The sequence below is a fragment of the Pelophylax lessonae genome, assembly GCF_965119305.1.
Source record: "Pelophylax lessonae genome assembly, chromosome: 2".
Lineage (NCBI taxonomy): Eukaryota > Metazoa > Chordata > Amphibia > Anura > Ranidae > Pelophylax > Pelophylax lessonae.
Window position 1 is genome coordinate 587376656 of NC_138769.1, and position 26147 is coordinate 587402802.

The 26147-nt window shown below is 42.6% G+C and overlaps 1 protein-coding gene across 2 annotated transcripts in view; it reads right to left on the bottom strand.

Moving 5' to 3' along the window:
• The window catches only part of DIP2B (disco interacting protein 2 homolog B), a 400603-nt gene that overhangs the window by 54993 nt on the left and 319463 nt on the right, over positions 1–26147 (bottom strand). For both annotated transcript variants that reach the window (XM_082244510.1, XM_082244509.1), the window contains exons 14-21: positions 25773–25837; positions 25334–25427; positions 16821–16940; positions 14682–14796; positions 11902–12041; positions 8015–8151; positions 5813–5893; positions 4822–4949 (exon numbers count right to left, since the gene is read on the bottom strand). In XM_082244510.1, coding sequence (XP_082100636.1) covers positions 4822–4949; positions 5813–5893; positions 8015–8151; positions 11902–12041; positions 14682–14796; positions 16821–16940; positions 25334–25427; positions 25773–25837 — 880 coding nt within the window. The remainder of the gene's footprint in view (positions 1–4821; positions 4950–5812; positions 5894–8014; positions 8152–11901; positions 12042–14681; positions 14797–16820; positions 16941–25333; positions 25428–25772; positions 25838–26147) is intronic.

Genomic DNA, 26147 nt, shown 5'->3' on the forward strand with positions numbered 1-26147 from the left:
CTACCGAAGGACTTGCCTGGCTTATAGCTGCGTGCTTCTCTAGCACGATTGGCAGTTTGTCTTCTCGGGAAAGAGCGCTTCTGAGCGCCTGGGCGTTTATCCTGAGGGAGGAAACCAGATTTTCCACCCGTGGCCCGAGTTATGGCTGCATCCAACTTGTTCCCAAAGAGGGAAGAACCCTCAAATGGAATTCGGCACCATGCCTGTTTGGAAGCAGCATCAGCAACCCAAGGCCTAAGCCAAAGGGCGCGTTTAGCCGTAACCGAAGCCAGCATAACTCGAGCCAAAAGGCGAATGGTGTCTAGAGACGCCTCCCCCAGAAAACCCGCAGCCATCTTCAGCTCCTGGATTGGGGAGCTCTGGAGCACTTCCTCCGAAACTCCTCCAAGGGTGCCCTCGAGGGCATTAATCCAGACTTCCATGGCCTTTGAAATCGTAGCCAAAGCCAAAGCTGGCTTACAGGCCATGCCGGCCGAAAGATATGCTCGTTTAAGATCAGCGTCGATCCTCCTATCCAACGGATCCCTAAAAGAGGCTGTATCCTCCATTGGAAGGGTGACATGCTTGACCAAACGCATCACAGCTGCATCCACACTTGGGGAAGATTCCAGGTACTTCACCTTATCTTGTTTAAATGGATACAGCTTTGCCATTTTTGTGGTCAGAGAATTTTTCCTTTCCACTTTGCTCCACTCTTCTGTAATTATATCTCCCAGTTCCCCTAGAAATGGGAAGTCCAAGCGCTCTTTGCATAGCTGCTTGAAAAATTTTCGCTGTTTTGGGGAGGAGACAGCTGGGTCCTCCCATTCAAGAGCTTCTCTCACTGCCTTCACAAGAGGGGAGACCTGGCTGAACTCAAATCCTGAACCGGAGTCATCTGAATCAGATTCGGACTCTGACGGGAGGATAGAAGGATGGCTGGGTTGAGAGGACTCAAAAGGATCCTGAACCAGGAGATCTCTTTCCGGAGAGCGGGATGGCCCTGCAGAAGTACTCGGCCTCTGTAACTCAGCTAGAGAGTCTTTGAGGACTCTGCGCACCACTTCCTCAATATGATGGTCCGACTTCTCCCTTTCACCCGTGGCTTGGGCATAACAGGGTTTACACAGAGAGGAACCATCCGTTACTATGGTACCACATCCCCAGCATTTCTTCCCGTGTGGGTGCTCAGAACGGCCATGATGTGTTGAACCAGAAGTTTTGCCATCACGTCCCCTATTATGGGGGGAGTTACGCCTGGACCTAGATGAGGAGTGTCGGTGATGCGACTTTGAACGTCTGTCATCGCTGCGTGCGCTAGGCTGCTGATCAGACCTAGAAGAGCTGGAGAGAGACATATATAGCGATATATAAAAGAAAACAGAGAGACCTTCTCCCCCCCCCCTTAAATGCCCAGCACATACCTGGTATGAGCGGGCTGGCCACTAGGGGGCGGAGAGGCGTCCATGATCAGAATAACAGAAGGCGAAAGGAAAACTCTTCCACAGCTAGATATAAAGGAACACACATTGTACCAAGTCTTTCAAAAATGGAGCAAAAACCGCCAATAAATCCTTTAAAATAGGGTTCTTACCTTGAAAACGCCAGTCAGAGTCTGGGGGAGGCTGTATGTATGTGCCGACCTTCCCACCAGCTCTGACATACAACAGGCTTTTAAATATGCCGCCTCGCGGCCGCCGAACGCAACTGCGCATGCGCGAGTGACGTCACTCGTCATCCCCGCGCATGCGCACCAATGCTGTGACCGGCGGCTACAGCACATGCGCAGAAGCGCCGCGCAACCCGGAAGCGGCGGCCGCAGACGCGGCCGCGGCGAGACCGGGAGTCGCCGGACACTGATAGCAGAGAAACAAAGCGAACTGCAAAGAGATAAAAACCCAGCTAAAACCGCACACAAGACACAGTGAGTAAACATAAGAATAAATGAAGTAAAAAAGAGGTCCCATAACAGGGCTTACCACCCTGCCCCGAGCAGAGAAGGGTCCCAGAGGCGCACCACCGATCTGCATTTTCAGGCAAAATTAGGCCACCCGCGGCAGCAGGGCTCTCTCGGCCAGACCCCCAAGCTCCTGCAAGGGGTCTCTTCTATTGCCCCCTCCATACCCTGCTAATAGCCAGGGCTTATCGGAGACTCCACGACCCCTTCTGCTTCAGAGTATAGGACTAAAATAGTAGGAACATAACACCGTATGTATGAGGAGGACAAAAGAAGAACACTGATGCTGAAAGGGAGCAAAGATTTATGGGAGTGGGGTCCTATGAGGTAGGAGAGGAGGCGGAGCCTACCCAAACGTATGCTGCCATGGAGTCTGTCAGGAAAGCAATATTTTTCCCTTTTTTTTATATGAAATTCCCCCCAAAAAAAATGTAAAAATCAAAATTTTTTAACATTTTCGGCCAATTTGTTTTATGCTACCTATGTTTGGTAAAAAAAAAAATCGCAAAAAGCGTATTTTGATTGGTTTGCGCAAAAGTTATTGCGTTTACTAACTAAGGGAAAGATTTTTGTCATTTTTTTTGTTTTTTTTTTAACGCGTAATGGCGGCGATCTGCGATTTTTTTTTGCGGTACTGCGACATTGCGGCGGGAGGGAGATTTCTGCAGCATATTTGGCAAGTACAGAACCACAGTATATATAAAAATAATATGCAAAGTGGTTGGAAGGATGCTTCTGGATGGCAAAGATGCTTTTATTACAAATTATGTGAGCAGACTGAAGTTCCTCTTTAAGTACCACTAAAGTATAATGTATGACAATCTTAACAAGTACCAAACCCAGTTACTATGTGATGTACAAGCCTTTTAACCACTTAAGCCCCGGAGGATTTGGCTGCTAAACGACCAGGGGGTATTTTGCGATTCGGCACTGCGTGACTTTAACGGACAATTGCGCGGTCGTGCGACGCTGTACCTAAACGAATTTGGCGTCCTTTTTTCCCACAAACAGAGCTTTCTTTTGGCGGTATTTGATCACCTGTGCGATTTTTTGATCACGCGCTATAAACAAAAAAAGAGCGTCAATTTTGCAAAAATAGCAATATTTTTCCCTTTTTTTTATATGAAATTCCCCCCCAAAAAAATGTAAAAATCAAAATTTTTTAACATTTTCGGCCAATTTGTTTTATGCTACCTATGTTTGGTAAAAAAAAAAATCGCAAAAAGCATATTTTGATTGGTTTGCGCAAAAGTTATTGCGTTTACTAACTAAGGGAAAGATTTTTGTCATTTTTTTTGTTTTTTTTTTTAACGCGTAATGGCGGCGATCTGCGATTTTTTTTGCGGTACTGCGACATTGCGGCGGGTCCGCCGGTCACACGCGCGGGGGGGTCCGTGACCACGCGGGAGCGCGCCTCCGGCGGCGCGCGCTCGCTCCCTAGACCCTCACAAGCTAGTGACGTAGCCCTACGTCACTTTGCCTGTGAGGGGCTGACCGCCGACGTAGATAGTCGTGCGGCGGTCGGCAAGTGGTTAAGGGAAACCAAAAAACTTCCTTTACCCTCTCTTAGCTCAATTCCTATTTATTTGTCCCTTATATGCAGCTCACAGTGAGAGGGTTTTAGCAACAAAGGCAGTGCTGTCAATTCAGAAAGCAGTGGGCAGGAATCGGTTGTAGTTCGGTGCTGACTGATAAGCTACAGTCCTATCAATCAGCAGTGACAATATTAATAACCACAACTCTTGTAAATTTTTCTTCATCCCACTGTAGCACAAGCAAGCACAGACTACATGGGAGTGTCCACTCTGCTTTAGGGACAGTGCAGCACGGTTGCCCCCCTATCACAGGAAGCTGCATTACTGGCAGGCTCAAGAGGTATTTGTAGGACTTTGCAGGGGGACAAAGGGATAACAGCTAGTGCTTATAATTCAATTCTGCATCACATATTTTTATTTTATTGGGAAGGGATGGCGGTGGGAGCTCATGCTAGAATTGTGCCCTACACTTTATGCCACACTTACCTGCTAGAGCACCCTCCTCCACTGCTGGCAAGTCTAGGCTCACAGTCTCTGCTATTCGGCTTTACATGTATTTTCTGCCAAAAACATTCTTATTTCATGAGTTTAGTACTGCTTCTTTGACAAGCAGAACTGCCCCTTAACCATGTCAGACATATTACAGCAGTGAACAGGGTGAAAATCTGGTGCAGCTCTGCATAGAAACCAATCAGCTTCCAGGATTTTTTGTCAAAACCTAACTGAACAAGCCGAAGTTAAAAGCTCATTGGCTACCATGCATAGATGCACCAGATTTTGCACTCTCCAGTTTTAGTAAATAAACCCCTGTGTATTATACAACAGGAAACCTTTACTCTGCTGATAATCTAGCATAAACTTTACATTATATTAAACAATAGAACATTTTTTCCCTCAATGTACACTCAGATTACACAAGATGTAATCTCAGCAAAATAACTTCCAAAAAACAATAAGCACAGCTGTTCAAGTAAAACAATAGGTGAGGTTTTGACATTCAAGGGATGTCTGTTGTAATGGAAAAATGATTTTCTACAACATTTTATCCATCCATTATGTTTTGCAAAATAACCTGGTTCACTGCCATGCTTTTTAATGTATTCCCAATAAAAAAAAAAAAAATTGGACAATTCTGAGCTATTGTTTTAGAAAATGGGATAAAGCCAACGTGCACATACGGTTTAGTTTAACAATATGGACTAAATTTGCTGTAGTAATTTTAGTTAAAAGGGTAATCTTTAGTGACCAGAATTTAGGAGGCTGTGGGCAGGATTGTAGGGGGGTGGTGAAATGATACATTTTAAAAGATATCATGATTTGATGGAAAAGATACAAGATAAACATCTTTACCTTCCTCTGTACAAGGTTTTAAATGACTCCACTGCCAAAGCAGTTGCTACAATGTCATCCGCATTGTGCCGCCTCCCGCTCACCATCAGAGTTCCGTCCATTTTTCCTACTACAAACACAAGGCTTCCCTGTAAAAACACAGAACTAATTATTATACAATGTTTAGTCTGCAAACATGATAGAGCCAAAGATGACATCAGTCAGTCAAGCTGTTGATATCAGTGAGGCTTTATGGCGAGTAATGGAAATAACTAAGATAAAATTTGTAAATAAAGAGAAATGTAACAATTTGGGTAGGGGCATTCAGCTCTAAGCATGACAACAGCCTTGTATCAGTTTGCTCCCTCTAGTGGTGGTATGAGGTTTGTTTCTCACCTCTCTGCTGCCTTTTTCCCTTATGGGCACTGATAAACCATGTTGCCTAGTATACAAAACAGGAGCAACTGCTGTCATTTGTGTGGTGGACCTTAGAAGATCAATGGGATGCAATACAAACACACATGCAAAACTTTGCTCATTTACAATAGGGCAGCTCCATTACATCAGTTCTTATTGTAGAGGCGCAGTGAGGGGCCACTGAATGCTGCAATAATATGATATACTTTAAAAATAATAGTTATTGTCATTTGTCACATGACATTTCCTACATGTCTGTTTTGGCACATTGCCTCTGCAGCAAAAAGCTTGGATTCCAGACCTGGCATTTCACACAAATACCTAATAGTTAGATATAATTGTACTTTTGTGAGATGATCAACAAAAAACACATTGATATAGTGAGACCCAAGGAGTAGTTTGATGTAGAGTAGAACTGGGTAACCAGAAGCAATTTTGCCACCAAGCCAGAAAAAAGCTTGTTGCCACTTGAAGCCATAGCATGAAAAATGCCAAACAACATTTATTTAAAGCAGAAAAATTCCTAATGGAAGGCTTGCATTAATGTATACAGTTCTTACAGAAGTACTACAGACCCCATTGCAACGATACTTACAGGTCCTACAAATCCCAGTAATCCTGTCCTTGTGAAAGGAGTGTCTCCAACTGGGGTCCCAGTGGCACTAACTGGTAAGACCTGGAGAAAAGAACACAATACCATGGAGGACCATATATATTTCGATAGCAATATTATTAATCGCAATACATGTGCATATTTTTGTGTAGGGTGCTGACAGACATCTCAGTTTCCATAAGCCAGCCATCGAAGAAGGATAGAAATCCTGTTCAGTACAACCAGACTTTTTTTTGTACAATTACTACCGGTGGTTATAACCAACAGCAGTAATCATTGTAAGCCTCCTGCTGTCAGAATACAACAGCGCAACAGGAGGGATAGTCAGGTTTTTTTTTTTTTTTTTTTTTAGAGGAATTAAGAGATTTTCTTTTGTTCAACCAATGGTTAAAGGAAAGAACATTGCTTAAAGTGGTTGTAAACCTCTGACATGAAATCTGAACAAAGGTCAAATTTCTATATCTTTCTAAATCCTATTTCCAGTGTTTACTTGCTTATCTCCAAAGCACTAAGTGTAATTTCTCTGTGTCTAGTTCCTCTGATATCTGTTTGTGTCACTTCTGACAAGTTTTCCTGACACCAAGAGAAAAATGTGGGGGGGAGGGGGGGGGCTGGTTACAGGGGGAGGAGGAATCTCTAGCTGATTGACAGCCTTAGCTCTGTTCCTGTGTGAAGGGGGTGTGTCTCTTCCCTCCAATCAGATATCAGAGCTCTTGTACAATGTGAACTGCAGCTCTCCTCCCCCTGCTTTGTGATTTTCATCTCTGAGTTTTGCAAGGATATACAGGACAATTCGCTGCAGATAAACAGGTACACCTTACGTAGGATAATTTGTTTTACCTCTGTTTATCACCTAAGGCTAGTCACTTCATTGGGTATATGTAAGGATTTACAACCACATTACTGTATGGCCTGCCTAGGAGTCCGCCATCCAATATGTATACTTTATCTGAAGTCTATAAATCCATTCTCTGAGCCTACCATTACTTTCCTGTGGATTCTAACTTCCATCTCCTGATTCATAACTAAATTCCATCTGATCTTCTGCGCCCTGTGTAAATATTTACCTCAACCAACACCAGCACATGTAAAGCCCCGTACACACGTACCGATTGTCGGCCGAAAATGTTCGGCCGCCGAAAGATCGGCTGATTTTCGGCTTGTTAGTATGATGCTTCCGACAGCGCACTTTCGGCCGAAAAGAATCTGTCGTGCAAGCATTAAAATTTTTGTTGGCCAACACCAGAACGGCCGATTGTTCGCCAGTCAGTACAGAATTCGGCCGACAGACAGCAGATTTGCAAGACTGGGCATGCTCAGAGAAGAAAAAACACACGGAAAGTTAACCATCACATGACATCACTTCTGCAGTTGGCTGTTGTTGGCCGACAAAATTCGTGTGCAGTCTTTTGCACTTTTCAACAGACAAGACAGCCCTCGGACAAAAGACGGCCGATCGTTCGGCCGACGATCGGTACGTGTGTACGGGGCTTTACATGACTCTACCAGAGCTGCAGACATCAAATTGCTTATATGATTTGTGTCAGTCGCTGCTGCTCAAATTCATCTCATCAGCTACTACAGGCATTTGCATTGCCAGCCTGACTTGTAATTACAGTTGATGTGCAAAGCATGTCTCAAGGAAGGATTGCATGGTCACGAATAACAGAACATTTTAAGGACTCATGCACACAAACAGAATTTCTGCATTCATGGAACTACATCCATATGCTCATGTGTACTGAGCTCCAACATGGATCAGGGTGATTCATGGCAAGTGAATATGAAAATATCAGCCATTTTACTGGTTAGATACAGTTCTGCTATAATCATTATTTTAGGATTCATAAACATAAACAGTACACCTCTCCATAACCAGTTTTATTTCTATCTATCCCTGTTAACGGTTGTATTCTTCTTGATATAAAACAAAGAAAAAAAAGAGACCATCCCATGGCAACATCCCTTTGTCCTGGAAATTCAGCTGGATGGCTCTCATAACCAGAATCCTAGGTAGCCAAAAAGAGCTATTTGTTGTTTCAACAAACCAGAAAGAATGAAAAAATCAATTATCCATTTTGGATGGACCAATCCTCTTAAATAGAGTTGTGTGGAGGCCTCAGGCTGTGTTATAAGCTACATGTACACCATACTATAAATATAATGCTTATGAAACCAACATACCTCAAATGTATTCTTTGTGACTCCTGCCAATCCATAGTAGGAGATACCTCCTCCTCTATGACTGACACAGATCTCGCCTATCTCATCAGTTTTACATAACTGAGGCACACCTTCTGGTTTTATTATACACATCACACCTTAAAGAAAGCACAAAATGTTTATTGAAAATAAAAATATAAAAATACTAAGTGTGCACAAAATGTAATATTTGCATAACACAGTTACTATACCTGATTTTTGAATGTACACTTAGCATGCCTTACCATACCGCCTCCCCCCATACTACGTCTAAATCCGATAACTCTGATGCTCTATGCAATGTGAACTGTGCAGCACTGCATAGCCTAATGCTGGCAATATACGCAAAGAATTTCGGCCGAAAATGGTCGTTTTAGGAAAGAGCGTTCGAAAATCAGGCCGTTAGTGAACACAAGTTTACCGACGATTTTGATCGTGTGCTCGGCTAATGTTGATGGATCTATAGCGAAAACTTTTATCGTTTCTACGAAAGTTTTTATGTGTATGGTAAAATTGAAATGAAAATAATATTCTGACTCATATTGTGCATGTTATCAAATGATCATTATGATCATGAAAACGATGTAAAAGAGTTTATTCTGTAAGTTAGTGGCCAATTCCCTTTCGACCGAAGAATAATCGTTCAGTCTGCAAACGGCCGAAATTCTGTACGTGAATGGCCAGCATAACTCACGATAACACTTCATAATCAGTTACAGCAAACAGTCGTTTTCCTTTTAGTATAAAGGCTTTACATGAACAAAAGCGGATCACTGTAAGCACCCATGTCAGTGTAAAATGGTTTGCCTCATCCATGTAAACTGATACATCTGGAAGAGAGCATGTTCTTTTGAAAAACAACTGACTTATTGGCTAGAAAATAAAAGAAAGCCTAAAAAAGAAGGATAATGCAGTCATCACATCAAATAATGTTTTTACAATTTTTTATAGGAGTCCTATTGGGAGGCTTTTGTAAAATATCAGGAGTCAAAACAGACCCCTGATGTCTCACTTTTGAGACAGCGAAAGGGCTGAGGACAGAGATTACCCAATCCCTTTCTCTGCAGCCTCAGCTACACTGAACAGAGAACAAATGGGATGTCCTCTGAGCTGAGTGGCTTCCTGTTCATTCACAAACTGTAGCATAGTAAACATAATTCACTATGCTTCAGTTAAGAATTAACACAGGAGTGACCGGTACAGATCACTCCCTATGTTCATTCATAAAAGAAAGGGACAGGTAAATTAAATGTTTACTGGCCCTTTACCCGCTCTTATCCTGAAACATCCCCCGCAGCAGCCAGAGGGAAGTTGACAGCACTGTAGGGATGGAAAGGGGGGCACCAGGAAGCAGGGGGAATCCGCACGGCATGGGGTAAATAGGGTGTGTCCCGGCACACCCTGTACGCACACCTATGAGTGTGTGTGACTTTACGCTGTATGGCCAAATGCGTCCATGTATCTTTACAGTTCATTTATCCTTAACAATATACATCTAAATACGCAAAATTGTGAGTATATCCGCGCTATTGCTAGGGGTTATATATCTTAACTATAAATGATGTAAGCACAACCATATATTAAATGAAATGATTTACACAAATATTAAAGCAAATAATAATTGTGGTTGAAGCTGCTATCGTGTAAGGTCCAATAACCTCATAAGATGACAAAAAAATTATTAGAACTTAGCGCTGCTTCCACATATTAATCACAAATCATGAATAAAGTGCTAGTGCAATCAATAATCTACAAAAGTGCAATTAATAAGTGAAACGTCCATCAATGCAAATAAGGAGCCAGTTTTGGTGATTCCTTATTGTACAAGGTTCAGATGCCACTTAGTGCTCCCCTCCTGAGTCCCCATTCACCAACAAGATTCAAAACAGCATGGTAATGTCCTTAAAGTGGTTGTAAAGTCAAAAGGTTTTCATCTTAATGCATTATTTGCGTTTTGAATCTTATTGTTGGCGAGTGGGGACTCAGGGAGGGAAGCACGGAGTGGCACCTGAAGCTTGTACAAGGAGGAATCAAAACTGGCACTTTGGATGGACGTTTCACTTATTAATTGCACTGGCACTTTATTCATTGTTTTGCACATGTGATTAATATGTGGAAGCAGCGCTAAGTTCTAATAATTCTTTTGACATCTAAATATGTGATCTCAACTTAATACCCAATTCTTTTTTTTTAGTTACAACCTTAAAGGCAAAGGTTTTTGTTTTTTCATTTCGCACACAGTTAACAAGGGTAAAAACCCTTTCAATTTTTTTTTTTTTTAGTCATTGCCATTTGTGTCCCATTGCAGATACTTCCCTTCACATCCTGTCCCATAGCCAAACAGGAAGCGAGGGAATCCCAGGGTGTCACCAGAACTAGTGTTCCTTTTAAAAGATTTCCCCTCTATTCCTGTTCTGATGTCAATCCAAAATTTGATATTTTCTGTTAGTTTCACTTTCGATGATATCAGTAAACAGGACAAATAGAAAGGGTGTTTCTCCCTAATGGGGGCACCGACAGTAGATACAATCTGACAAAACGTTTTAATCCCCCTTCACACTATCCAAAACTAAAGAAAAAAAAAAAATTGGCCTTTAGTGACACTTTAACCACTTGCCGACCGCCGCAAGTAGATTTACTGCGGCGGTCAGCCCCTCACAGGCAAAGTGACGTAAATATACGTCACTAGCCTGTGAGGCTCTGGGGAGCAAGCATGCGCCGCCGGCGGCGCGCTCCCGCGCAGTCACGGACCCCCCCGCGTGTGTGACCGGCGGACCCGATGTCCGCCGCTCACTCTGCGATCGGCGGGGGAGAGGGAGAAAGTCAGGCAGCTTGTGTAAACAAGCTGCCTGTCATTCTCCCCTGTGTAGAGACACCGATCATACGGTTCTACTATGTAGGACCGTTGATCAGTGTAACTACAGCTCAACAGACAGCCAATCACAGTAAGAATCACGCCCCTAGGGACACACACAGCCCCTCTATCTCAAATAAAGTTAACCCCTTCACTGCCAGTGTATTTTTACAGTAACAGTGCATATATATAGCACTGATTACTGTAGAAATGTCACTGGTAACCCCAAAAGTGTCAAAAATGTCAGTCAAGGGTCCGATCTGTCCGCCGCAATGTCGCAGTACCGCAAAAAAAAAAATCACAGATCGCCGCCATTACGCGTTAAAAAAAAAACAAAAATGACAAAAATTTTTCCCTTTTTTAGTAAACGCAATAACTTTTGCGCAAACCAATCAAAATACGCTTTTTGCGATTTATTTTACCAAACATAGGTAGCATAAAACAAATTGGCCAAAAATGTTAAAAAATTTTGATTTTTACTTTTTTTTTGGGGAATTTCATATAAAAAAATGTGAAAAATATTGTTATTTTTGCAAAATTGACGCTTTTTTTTGTTTATAGCGCGTGATCAAAAAATCGCACAGGTGATCAAATACCACCAAAAGAAAGCTTTGTTTGTGGGAAAAAAAGGACGTCAAATTCGTTTGGGTACAGCGTCGCACGACAGCGCAATTGTCCGTTAAAACCACACAGTGCGGAATCGCAAAATACCCCCTGGTCAGGAAGGGGGTAAAATCTTCCGGGGCTTAAGTGGTTAAGCTCACATGGAACAAACTCTCATTTCAAGAATGAATTAGTTACTCAGGTTAGATACGATCTGTCACAAAAGAGGAGTGCTAAAGCATGACAAAAGTATGTCTAGTATTATTCCACTCCCCTATTTAAAGCACAAAGCTAGATGTGTAAGAAAATAAGATCAGCTAGTAAGTAGTATTAGTGTGTAAGCTGTGTCACATTGCCTTTGTCTGTAAAGGAAACAATGAAAAAGAAGTATATCACAAACTGAGGAGCTCACCTCCTGGCATTACATGTCCAACATCTTGTACTGTAAGAGCAGAATTCTTGTCTTCTGTATTCACCCGAATAACACCATAGCTCAATCCATTCATGGACAAAATTGCTCTTCCTGGCAGTGGAGCGCCAGGTACTCCTGGCCTATAATGACAAAAAACAGAATTTTACAGACCCTTGCCACTATCATCAGCATGATATATTTTATGTTTTTCTATATAAAGCATTGATAATTTCCACTATAGTTTTAGGGGAACACTGAACTATTCGTATTAATACCCAAAGAAACTTAAAGTGGTTTTAAAGGCAGAAGGTAAAAAAACCTGCCAAGTGCAGCGTCCTCCCCAGTCCTCCAATACTTACCAGAGCCTCATCTCGATCCAGCTATGTGTTTGAGAGCATCAGCTCTCCAGTGTCTCTCTTCCCTCATTGGCTCACACAGCTGCAGGAACCACTGGCTCCTGCTGCTGTCAATCACAGCCAGTGAGCCAATGAGGAGAGAGTTGGGGGAGGGGGGCAGGGCCAAGCCAAACTCCATATGAGAATGAACAATGTCCATTCACAGGAGCGAAGCTCGGAAGTGAGACTGCTCGAGTGCCCTTATAGCAGGAGGCTTGCTATTGGGGGCACTCTACGGCGCAGAGGCCAGGACCCCTGGCAGGGGACCCCAGAAGAGAAGGACCAGGGCTGCTCTCTGCAAAACCATTGCACAGAGCAAATAAGTATAACATGTTATTTTAAAAAACAAAACAAAAAAACCTTTAAAGTGATTCTGTAATGAGAGAAATATGGGGGCTGCCAACGCAGGATTCCTCCTGAAAATGCTAAATGTCTGGCTGTGCTGACTTCAATATGTTTTATTCACAGTCCCCGAACAAGCAAGCTGTAAATGAATGTCAGAAAAGTGTCAGAACTACTTACCTCTATATTTGTTCAGGGACAGCGTGTTAGACAGCAATGAAGTCAAAGCATTAAAGTGACAACCAGGGAGTTATTATTCTCAAAGAGGATTAATAAGGACAGTCTGCATTAATCTATGATAACAGTCTTCCTGTAAAAACGTATCTTGGGTACATACACATGCACTAAGTAGGGCCAGTTTAGCTAAAAGCCAGTTAAGCTAGTGGTAGGCTTGTCAATTTTAGGAGAAACCTAGAGTACCCAAAGAAAACCTACAACAAAACGGGGAATAAAAGGACTACGTGCACAGGGTGGAAATCAAACCAGAATTATAGAGCTGCCAAGCAGAAGTGCTAACAACCCGATCATTGTGCTGCCCGATCCACAGATTCATATATAATAATGTCAATGTAGTATACCGTAGACCAGGGTTTCTCAACCAGGGTTCGGTGGAACCCTGGGGTTCCTCATGAGGTTAACTAGGGGTTCCTTGAGAGATGGGCAATATCTGCCTCTCAGATAAGTTCCTAATGACACAATTGTTCCTTTTAGCTATCTATAAGGGGATAATTCTTCCCAATGATGACAAGAGTAAGGAGCATTCTTCCCACTGACTGTAACACTAATGTGTCATGAGTTGTAGATTTTTCCCCAAGACCAGAAATTTATTTCAGGGGTTCCTCTGTGTTGAAAAGGTTGAGAAAGTCTGCCATAGACATTCACTGCAATTCAAATTACAGCCCAAGTTTACACAACAAATTTGCAGGATCTACCATGTAAATACTAATGTATTTTTGAAAATGTTAACCACTTTACCGCTGCTCACTAGAACTCTACTGCGGCAAAGTGGCTCTTGTAGGCCTGACGACGTAGACCTACGTCACCAGACATTCCCCTATCTCGGAGGCGCGCGCGGCGCCGGAGGCTCGCTCCCGCTGTATTCAGTCACAGCGGGAGTCAGGCCAGGGGAGGAGCAGCAGCGATCGCCGCTGCTCTTCCCCGATCGTCGGGGAATCGAGTGTGGAGATCCGCCTGCTTGTGTAAACAGAGCGGGCGGATCTCCTAAGTGACAGGCAGTGTCAGATTGCAGGGTTCAGCATAGCTGAACCTGCGATCTGTCCCTGTGTCACTCAGTCACCTCCCCCCACACGTCAGTAAGCACCAGGCATACATTAACCCCCTCCCTCTCCAATAAAATTAACCCCTTCCCTGCCAGTGTCATTTTTACAGTAACAGTGCATATTTATAGCACTGATTACTGTAGTAATGTCACTGGTACCCCCAAAAGTGTCAAAAATGTCAGTCAAGGGTCCGATCTGTCCGCTGCAAAAAATCGCAGATCGCCGCCATTACTCGTTAAAAAAAAACACCAAAAACGACAGAAATCTTTCCCTTAGTTAGTAAACGCAATAACTTCTGCGCAAACCAATCAAAATACGCTTATTGCTATTTTTTTTTACCAAAAATATGTAGCAGAAAACAAATTGGCCTAAAATGATAAAAAATTTAGATTTTTACATTGGGGGGGGGGGATTTCATATAAAAATTTTTAAAAAATATTGTTATTTTTTCAAAATTGTCGCTCTTTTTTTGTTTATAGCGCAAAAAGTAAAAATCGCACAGGTGATCAAATACCACCAAAAGAAAGCTATATTTGTGGGAAAGAAAGGACTTACATTTTGTTTGGGTACGGCATTGCACGTCCGCGCAATTGTCAGTTAAAGTGGCACAGTGCCGAATCGCAAAAAGTGGCCCAGACGTAAGACCGCAAAATCCTCCGGTGGTAAAGTGGTTAAAGAAGTTTTTTAGAAATGTTAGAACCACTTCAGGCATACTTTAAATCAGTTTTCCTGTAAAGGAAGAGCCAGCCAATTCCAACCTCACCTTCGAATGGCCACTGTCATGGCTTCTGGAGACGTGGCACATGGGCATATTGCTTCAGGTTTCAACCCGTAATTTTGAAACAGACTCAAGAAAGCATCACAGGATGACACAGACCCTGTAAGGGAATTCACACAAATATGAATACTAGGTGAGTTAGCTGCAAGACTAACCTATCATTTCTAGATAAAATCATTAAAGTGGAGGAAAAAAAAAAAAATAGAACCCGTTACATACCAAAACAGTGTCCTATGTTTTAAACACCAAACTAAAAAAGATGGGGAAGTTGATTTACTAAAGGCAAATATACTGTGCACTACATGTTTGCAGCACAAACATGTGCACGTGGGGCATTTGGTAAGCTATGATAACATCTCTGACACCAAATGCAAACTAGCCATACCATTGCACTCTGGATATTAAAGAATAAGTTGACCTTTACAAAAAAAATAAATAAATAAATAATAAATGCATTTTTTTGCAAGTAAAAAAAATATACATTTATTATTTTTTTTTGTTTTTGTTTGCAGATCCGATACAAGCAGGCAGTTGCAGTCTGACAGGAAGCTCGATGAACTACCTAGAGTGCTCATCAACGCCCTGGTAGTTCATTGAGAACTACAAGCCGACAGAAGCAAAGGATTTCGGTATTTGTAGTTATAATATTCACAGAACACTGTAAATGAATGACGCAGCCGGGAGAGCAGAGCCACACATGGAAGCTTTTTTTGTTTTGTTTTTGACAGCGAGGGAAAAGACCCCCCCGCTCGCTGTCAAAATGGGGGATCGGGGGGTGCAGGGGCCAGTGCATCTGTAACATGTTACACCCCTGAATATGGGTGTAACATGTAACATGTTACAAAAGGTGAACTTCTCCTTTAAGGTTAGTGGGGTGCTTTGCATAAAAACAAAGCCTGCATGCAGGCAATGGTGTTACCAGCACATATCTGCACCTATAACAACCACAGGTTTAATTCCAGGTAGCCCAAAGTAATGAGATCATTGCTATGTCAATTGGCAAAGATCGGTAAGTTGGTTAAAATGGGGCTGACGCCAAGAGTGAAGATGGCCATACATTGCTGGAAAATCGAGCTGTGGTTGGCCGTGTCAGCAACACCTGACTCAACAAATGGTGATTCCAAAATGAAAGCAGCTAGGTGGAAAACTGTTGGCCCAACCAATGACTGCATCCAATCTTATGTAGTTTCGGTTCAGGTTTTTGGCAGCTGCAGCTGTCTAAATACAGTAGTCAGCAGCGTAGATTCCTCCATTTACTGTGTTTTGCATGCACAGGGGAATACAAGTGTATATGGCTAGCATTACCTGTAATAAACATGCATGCTTAGCCAGAGGCAGCCTGGCAACTTTCGGCCCAGGGGGCAAGTACAAAACAGAGGCCCATGGTACAGCGACCCGGCCCCCCTCCCACTCTCCCTCTTCCTGTCCTCCTCCTGACCACCATTCCAGGCTGAAGCCCTGCTCCAGGTACTCTCTACTCACTGGCTGAATCCGGGTTCCCAACCTGGCCAGCAGGGAGCGGTTGGGGGAAGCTGGGACAGCTCGGTTGGGGCTGGCCAGGGAAGGGGAGTCTCCAGTGGGGCATGGAACTGGTCTCTGCTCAGACACAGCTTACACCATCCATGCTGGGGGGGGGGAGAGGGGGGGGGGGGAGGCCTGCGCTCTGACCTTGTCAACCCACACTCAGTAGGTCAGTGGTGGGGACTTTTTACTTCTCTCCACCAGGAATCCTTTAGGGAAGTTTTTGGCAGAAGCGGTCCAGCCTTTATACAGGACATCAGAGTGGCCCATGGGGCAATTGCCCCCCTGCCCCTTGCCCAGTACTCCCCTGTTCTTAGCTGACAGGAGTGCGCAGGTTTATGCACAGCCATTTGCTAAAAAGAATACTTTGTATTATCACACATGATCTGAGCTTAAAGCTGGGAAATGTAATCAGAGTAGGACTTCTTTCCATAAACTGTTCTAGGTCCTATAATGAATTACTGACTAAAGAAAGGTCAGCAGTTTTGAACAGCTACTGCAAGCAAAATCGCCAAGACTGAATAGGCATGGCAGAATGCTGCTGTTGTCCTTCAAGAATGCACTCTTATCATTATCATAGTACATAAATGTCATGACACATACACGGATTAGCACCATCTGTCACAATGAGCATGCGGAGTGAGGCCAAACTGATATCCTTCTGTTCTCGATGTGCGATCATTGCCCAGTGCAGGTCCCGACATTTCACTACAGCAACCCTGGCTGGAATACAAGAAATGACAAAGACTTATTCATGGCTTTATCAGTGGGCTGTCTTCATAAGCAGTATGCGTTTCCTTCAATGCTTTCTTTTTTGCTAAATGAAAACCATAAAATGCCAGCATATCAGCAACACATCAATTAAGCAGTCATTGAGTCTGACACTCATGAACTAAAATTAAATCACTCGTGATAAAGAAACTGGAGAACTCTATTAGAGCTGGCAGCTTCCTCTTCAAGATAGTAAAGCACTAATCTAATATTTGATAAATGCTTTGTCCATGAAAATGATTTAAAACATTTGAAATATAATCCACATGTATTCTTGCTTTCTCGCTACAAAAAAATGTACGTTGGGACAATTCTGTTACACTGCCTGGTGGTTTCCAGCTCCTAAGTTCTGATGCCCTGTTCACGGGAAAAGACAATGAAAGCAACGGCTCAGCCACAGCGTAATTTTTTAGTAATGTGGTTGTGAGATTAAGATGTCCCATGGGGAACCTTGGTTTGCATTAAATTGATTTATGTGACCTAGCATATATAGGATTTTTTCTCACCTGGCTCAGTGATAGATACAATATCACACTTAAATTGCGTAGATGAAAATTTGAATGATTGATCTCCTCTATCGATTTGAACAGATTGAACTGCCCTGTTAAGCAGTTTTTTTTTCTAGTAAACCAATGCAAACTAACTCTCGTGAGACTTCTCTGTCAGCAGCCGCCCCAACAATCTTCCACAACAGTATAAACAAATGCTTTCTAGCTGATGGGAATAATCTCAGAGACTGAAAAGTGCCTGTGTGTATTTAGCCCTAAAAGCTTCCTTTCATTGGCAATTTAATGGTCACTACTGCTACAGCATGCCAATAACTGTCACTTAGCCAAAAAAATATTAAATTCTCTAGAAATTGTCAGTGACACAAAGTAAACAGTAACTGGATAAGCAAATCAAACAACCAAACGATACTTAAAAGTGGAACTTAAATGTACAAAATAAAATTACTATGTCTCTCCGGCATTAGAATTCCATTACTTGCTGGTATGTCCTGTACAAATTTCGGCAATGCCAAAATTAATGAATTTCCACACATCATCTCAGCTTGGCCAATGAAAACTGCCAAAGATCAGTACCAGGAAGCCAATCTGGACAAAGATCACAGTGGCCGGGAAAGGCGGGGGGGCGATTTCCAGGAGGCAGCGCCGCTAAATAGAAGGGGAGTATAGTTCCGCTTGAAGTTTTCCTTTATTTTTCCTTTGATGTAACCTCCTCCCTCCTCCTATACCACACTTCTAAATGTTTTTGTTTTGTTTTTTTTTTTTTGTAAAGAATGTTGTGGCTTTTTCCTTTCTGGCCTAGGCAAGTATTACCGTGCTCCAGCAGCCAATAACGACGTCATGCAAGGAGACGCCTGGCACTAAATGTCACACTATACGTGCATCAGAAATCCTGCATGTGTCATTACGTATTCGACATACTACGTGTGTGCTGTGGCGCATCATCAAGGGGCAGTCAGGAAGAGCAAGTCACACCCCTGATGGTGTTGCAAAGGAAGATAGTAGCACAGGACATGGCATGCAGCAATGTAGTGATGAATTACAGCCAGCAATGCTGGATATGATGGGCGGGTGAGTATGTTTTTTTATAGAAAACTCAGAGATGTTAAGATGAGATAGGGGTAAACAAATGGACCATTACAACTTAAAGTGATTGTAAAGTCTCTTTTTTTAAAAAAAAAAAAAAACAGACGTTATACTTACCTCCTCTGTGCAGTATTTTTTTGCACACAGCAGCCCGGATCCTCCTCTTCTCGGGTCCCTTGTTGCTGCTCCTAGCTCCTCCCTCCTATCGAGTGCCCCACACAGCAAGCAGCTTGCTATGGGGGCACCCGAGGTGAGCTGCAGCTTCCTGTGTCTATTCAGACACTGAGCTGCCGTTCGACCCCACCCCCTCTTCCCCCTGATTGGCTGACTTTGATTGACGGCCACGGGAGCCAATGGCGCCGTGGCTGTGTCTCAGCCAATCAGGAGGGAAAGTCCCGGACGGCTGAGGGACTGCTGGACATCGCTGGACAGAGATCGGGGCTCAGGTAAGTATTAGGGGGTGCTGGGGAGGCTGCCTCACACAGAAGGCTTTTTATCTTCACGCATAGAATGCATGAAGATAAAAAAAAAAACCTTCTGCATTTACAATTCCTTTAATAGGGTTAATAATTATAAAGGTTGTATACAGCATAAAAACAAATGTTTCTATTTCACATGCCTTTATTTATATTTTACTTTTCTCATTTGCATGCACAGGGCCACTGATGGCGGGGGGGGGGGGGGGGGGACCACCAGTCCTCCTGTAGGGGGCCTGGGCATACAGGGGGGCCCCAACAGCACGGGGAATCCGTGCAGTCGGGCGGAGGAGCAATTATAGAAAGAAGCCCTGTGCAGCTCTCTGCAGCAGCTGAAAGCCAATTTCTCCCTTTCACCTGCTGCAGGGAGAGAGACAGCCACACAAAGGATATCTCTGATACTAAACCCCCCCCCCCCCCGTTCTGCCTGTTTCTGATCTAACACCTTGTGACATGGGTCATGTTGTAACATATTTAACCACTTCCCGCCCGCCCTATAGGCAAACGATGGCGGAAAGGTGGTTACTTTATCCCGACTGGACGTCATATGACGGCGGCAGGATATAATGCGCAGAGCGGTGATCAGTGCTGCGATGGGTCACTCTGGCACACCGCATCTCCGATCTCGGTAAAGAACCTACTGACGTAGGCTCTTTACCATGTGACCAGCTGTGTCCAATAGTGCCGTTGATCGGCTTTCTTCAGTTCATGCCTGACAGGCACGAGTAAAGGAGAGCCGATCTGCAGCTCTCCTGACAGGGGGAGCCTGCACTGGTAATCAGAGCATTGATTACCAGTGCAGACTCTTGGGGGGGGGGGGGTGCCACTAGAACCACAAGGGATGCCCACCCATGACCCCAAGGATGTCCACCATGGCCACCAGGGATGGCAATCAGGGCTCAGGGAGCCTGCCAGTGCCCTCCCCATCAGTGCTGCTTGCCAGTGCCCATCATTGCCATCTATCAGTGCCACCCACCAGTGCCCATTATTTCCCACCAGTGCCGTCTATCAGTGCCCATTAGTGCCGATCAGTGCCACCTATTAGAGCCCACCAATGCTGCATATCAGTGCCACATATCAGTGCCCATCAGTGCTGCATATTAGAGCCACCCCATCAGTGCCACCCCATCAGTGCCTGTCAGTGCGGCCTCGTCATTGCAGGAAAAAACTTATCTATTTACAAAATTGTATAACAAAAAAAAAAAATTTTTTTTCAAACTTTTCGGTCTTTTTTTATTTGTTTAGCAAATAAGAAAAAACCTTGCGGTGATCAAATACCACCAAAAGAAAGCTCTATTTGTGGGAAAAAATTACATAAATTTGGTTTAGGTACAGTGTTGCATGACTGCGCAATTGTCATTCAAATTGCAACAGCGCTAAAAGCTGAAAATTGGCCTGGGCAGGAAGGGGGTGAAAGTGCCCTATATTGAAGTGGTTAAGGTACTGATTGTAAAATATCCAGCAGCAGTTACAGGTACTCTTGCTTAAATTGTATTGGTCATACTTCACATATACTGTCTGGTTTATTAGTCCCTTGCATAGTTCTTGTTTCTACATATCCAAAGGACTTATAAGTCCGAGTTTTAGTGCAGGCAATACAGGTGGGTATTTCCTCAACCTTTATAGTCACACATAATATATTCAAACTTTTGCTTCTCATCACACACACGTCGAAATTTGTTTGTACATCATTTATACTGCCGCTTATGGCGTTACACCACTACAGTTGTCACCTGCCATGCTTACGGGTACCTACGGATTGAGATGTTCGTTCTTTAATTGACTTATTTGGTGGCAAGTCTCCTCATCTGTTAACACGTACGTCTACGGCATTTCGCAACACTCATACCTCTTACCTGACACGTTTTCAGGTAACTAAGGCCTGAATTTACGTTTTTAATTTGTAAGTTTTCAGGTAACTCAGCCTCTATCACACTCAAGGACTGACACGCTTTCAGTCCTGTGCAACTTGAGTTTTTGTTTGTGAACTGACCTACTATCACCATAGTGAGTTTGCTCGTTGCACCACATAACTCACACTTGTAAACATTTTGAAAAAAAAAAAAAAAAATATATATATATATATATATATATATATATTCACAATCGATTTGATCTTAGTTACATAGGTCTTGTCACAGGCTTAGGACATTGAATAATTTGCCTCTGTCCCGCCATCTCCTGCCAGGGGATCAGAACATGATAGCAGGCCTTCTCTGAGATCCTGGACCATCCCCAAGCGCAAGCTCATGACTGAGCTGCAGCACATGGGTATCTCGTACCCCGCTTCGGCTTGTAAAGCTGAACTTTCAGACTATTATTCCCCAGTGCACCAGTCACCAATGCTGAGCAAGTCACCTTAGTCATGGTTGCCACGTCCCTCTCACAAATCTCACCTTTCTGGGGATTACGTTAGACACCCAGTCCATGCAGGGTAGTCTGCCTGCGGCCAAATTAGCCAGAATTAGAGACCGTATCCAGGCATTTATGATCTACCAAGCCTGTACCAGGTAGGAACTGCAATCACTGCTGGGTATGCTAAATTTTGCTATGAGAATTATTCCCCAAGGTAGATCCTTAATTTCTAGGTTGCTGGCATTGTTAACCACAGCCCCCACCTCTGATTCTCGGATCAAACTAGATCCTGCAGCCTTATCTGATTTACACATGTGGGACAAAATCCTTCAGCATTGGATCGGCTTTGGCATGTTTATTCCTGCAGTGACAGTGTCATCTCCCCGAGTTATTACCGATGCTGCAGCCACCAAAGGATATGCAGCAATTTTTGGCACTCACTGTTAGCAGGACCATGGCCAGACCAAAGTATGGTAATTCCCAGGTTTGCACAAACATCATCACTTATTGAAATTTACCCAATAGTTTCAGCAGCACAGGTGTGGGGTCACCAGTGGACATGTAACACTGTAGTTTTCTCCACAGACAATCAGGACACTTCCGAAATCATTAACAAAGGTAGGTCCAGTTCATTACTTATGTCCTTCGTACACAGGTTCATTTGGCTGTCCCTCCAATACAAATTCCATTTTCACTGCAAATTCTTTGCTTTAGCACAATTTAAATATCCACTGTTTTTCCAGCTGGTTCCAGACGCAGACACCATCGCCACTCTGGCGCCGCACTACTCACTGTTAACAATGGATTAGATACTCACTGGGCCTGTGTGGTTTGCACTGATCGATGAGTCACTATCAGCCAACAGTAGGAAGGTGTACAATACGGCTTGGAATACTTTCCAGTCGTTCCAGTCTCAGTATCCTGATTAAAATTACTACAACATTCAATACCTGCTGGCTTTTGTAGCCTACTGCTTCTCCCAGCTTAAACTTTCCCACAACATTAAGACATATTTTGCTGGAATTCAGCACTTTGCGTCCTTACTGCACACCGATAGGCCCTCTGTTTTTTGGCACATCCCATTAAGGCAATGTTAAAAGGGCAATCAGAAGAATAGTCCCCCTGCCTCGGCCAGCAGGCTCCCTATTACCGGACATATATACTGCAACATGTCCGATATGCTTACCAGGCCCCCTTCGGGCTACTACCTAACCTGGTCCTCAAGGCAGCCATATATCTGGCCTTCTATGGGTTCTTAAGACCAGGCGCATTTACATGTACCGGTACTAAGTCCCGTATTATCCTGTTTAAACAGTTAACCCTGATCATTTTTGCGTTGCACCTAGACTTCTGCAAGACACAGCAGACTGGAGCCAAAACCAATATTACATTTTTTTAGACCCATACTGCTTGGTGCCCGGTAGCAGTCCTAGATCAACTTGTGGCGTATTTGGCAGACAAACCCAAGGATAGCCTGCCCCTACCATTCACAAGTACACCACTTACTACAACACAATTAATCAAACATTGCCGCATCCTCCTAGTGAACCTAGGCTTAGACCCTAAGTTATACTCTGTAGGGCTGCAACTAACGATTATTTTCATAATCGAGTAATTGGCCGATTATTGTTTTGATTAATCATTTAGTCGGATAATAACCTTACAAAAAGCGTGGTGTATAATTTAATTAATATATGAAGTTTTAAAAAAAAAAAACAATTTATTCTTAAATCTCTCTATGCAGTGGCAAATTTAAAAAACCAACTATAAAATATGGTTAGGGATCAAAATCTCTAATCCACTCTGAGAATAACAGACAGAAGAGATTTACTGTATAAGAGGATGAATCTGGTAAATATCAACAGACTCAGAGATCATATTTTTTATTTAAAGAAAAAAAAAATGAAAGACAGTTTTGCGGATTTTCAGCCAGAACTGTAATATATGATGTATTAAGGACTCCCTGGTCATAGGCCGGTGGATTGATAAAACTTCCCTGCGCCTACTGTCACTTATGCTGGCCATAAAAACAACAATGTCTTCCTTCAAAAAAAATTGTAATTTTAAGAACGTTCGTTCGATTTTCTAAACGTTAGTGCGGTCAAATCGACGTTTGTTTTCTATCACAGTGATGGGAAAATTTGAGGGAGCAGAATAGAAAACTTGGTGAAAGGAATTGTCAGACAGTGGATGTGGTTTTCATTCAGAAATTACATTCATTTTAAAACTGAATGTTAAAAACAATTGAAATTTTCAAACGATATTCTTTCATTCAGCGAATGTACAAATATTTTTCGTATGAATATTTTCGTTCAAAAATCCATATGTGTATGGCCATAAGTTCACACCTATGCAGTTTACTTTTGATTCATTTCTGCAGTGCGTTTTGCGGTTTCGCACACACGATTTTGCATTTTTTAAGCTTTTTTTTTGGCCAATTTGTTGTTGGACAGATTAAAAATGCAAATTTTGGCAAAAATGCACTACATCTTTTTCTGCAGCTTCTCTATTGAAGTCTATTGAACCAAAAAATCACCGTTTAGTGTTGAAAAAAGCCACTGACCCTTTCCAAATACGAAGCAGCTGAAAAAAGCATAGATGTAAATGTGTCACATAGGAAACCATGGTAAATGAACTGTAGTGCGTTTCTGAAAAAAGCACCAAAAAACACATAGGTGTGAACCAGGCCAGGTTTAGTAGCAACAGCATGATTTTAATTGTATCACCTGTAATGATGGGGTTAAAAAAACTGAATTTAGCCCTTTATAGTACAAAAAGAGCAGATAATCGCTACAATAAGGGGTTCACATTAATATTGTGAAAGTAATAATATACATTACCTTCATCTCATATATATATATATATATATATATATATATATATGTGTATAATAAATACAGGGTAGGATATATGGACATTTTAACCAGGAGTCAGACATGAAGCTATATGAAGGGTGGAAGGGAGATAGAAATCTTTCATAATAAAGTAGTACTGAAAGACTGAAAGCTGAGACTTTTTTTTCATGGATATGTAAGCACCCTCCTAGGTAGGTGCTAATATAGTTTTTACCTCTGTCTGCCTATCAGAGGAGCAGCAGGCAAATCTATATTGCTCTCTGCTTATTGGAGAGTAGGATCTGTTAGTGAGGTCTGCTCATTGTGCTCAGTATGCGATTCATTATGTCTAGAGAGTGTTTCACACTGGTCCAATAGGGAGGCATGTTGAACAGTGGGAGGAAACCTGACAAATGGATGCATATGCTTTGGTACAGTCCTGGTGATTGGCAGGAGTAGGTCGCCTCGGTGCATTCTAGGGTAAACAAATAACAAATAATGCATTCTGTATGCAGGCCAACTAATCGATTAGGAAAATAGTAACTATTTTCCTAATCCATTAGTTGTTTCAGCCCTAATATGCTGGCCATTCCTTCAGAATAGGAGCTGATTCAGCAAACTCCTGCCAAGGGGTTCCCGATCACATCATTACGAAGGTAGGTAGGTGGAATTCATCCTGCTACTCTAGGTATATCCCCGATCCACACGTTAAGATGTTTCATGCATTTTCACACTTAGCCGACTAGCCTGGTATCCTAATTGTTCAATAAACCCTTTTTTCCTTTCATCCTACTGTCTTTATTTCTGATCCCCTTTAGGCATACTGTCTGCGTAACCATGGCACACCCCAGGTAACTATTCCCCCCTCCTTCCCTTACCTGGACTATTTCTAAGAGACTCCAAGTAAAAATAGGAAGGCTGACCGCAGGCCAGTCTGAATTTGTAGGAGTCATCTCGCTCCATAAACAACTGCACTCAACCATCTCATCTCGTCGACGTTACCTTTCACGTTACCCTACCCACCCATCCCTTTAACTCTTCTTTTTTTCCCATACATGCATACATCTTTTGTATCTTTGGTATGTTACCTTTATGTGCATGGACACGCTGCACCCAAGATAACGGGCAGGCTTTCATCACAGAGTATGGAACACTGATTGTGTGCATCTTGTTTACTACATTCTAGAAAAGAAAAGAAATATATTAGATTTAGCCAATTCTAACAGTGCAAACCAGTTCTGTAGTACTGAAAGTCATGGTAAAAAAAAAAAGGAGAATATTTTAGCACAGTAATCTGTCTTATTGAGTATTGCAAATAAAAGAGCAACTGTGATGTGCAAAGCGTAGTACCCCCAGGAACCCTATTGCAGTTTATTGTGGCCACATAAGCTACATAAGAGATCAGGTCTCATTGCCTAATATGAATTAGTGCACTTTGCATAACATAACTACTACTACCTGCTTATCATACAAGTCCATTAGTGTACATCTAAAGTAAAGATTTCACCATCTACTAACTGCTCTTACCGTTAATATGCCATGCCATAGGCCAGCATCTCTCTTGAAATCCAGCACATTAACCATAGTTTCACCTAAAGGAAAAAAAAAATATATTACCTTATGCAGTGGTCTTATCAATAGATATGTATATATATATATATATATATATATATATATATATAGTTATTTTGAGTAGGCTAGTTGTATTAGGGGTTATGGCCCCTAGGGACTAGTTTTCGTACAACCCCATGGTTTATGAAAAAGGGGTGCAGTGTCCCTCAACTAATAAAGAAAATCTATATTACCTTTTACACTTGTCTATTCTGTAAATATTATGTAGTATTGAGAATATAATATCAGCATGATAAAATATAACCATTTATTCACTTTCTTTTTTTCCTG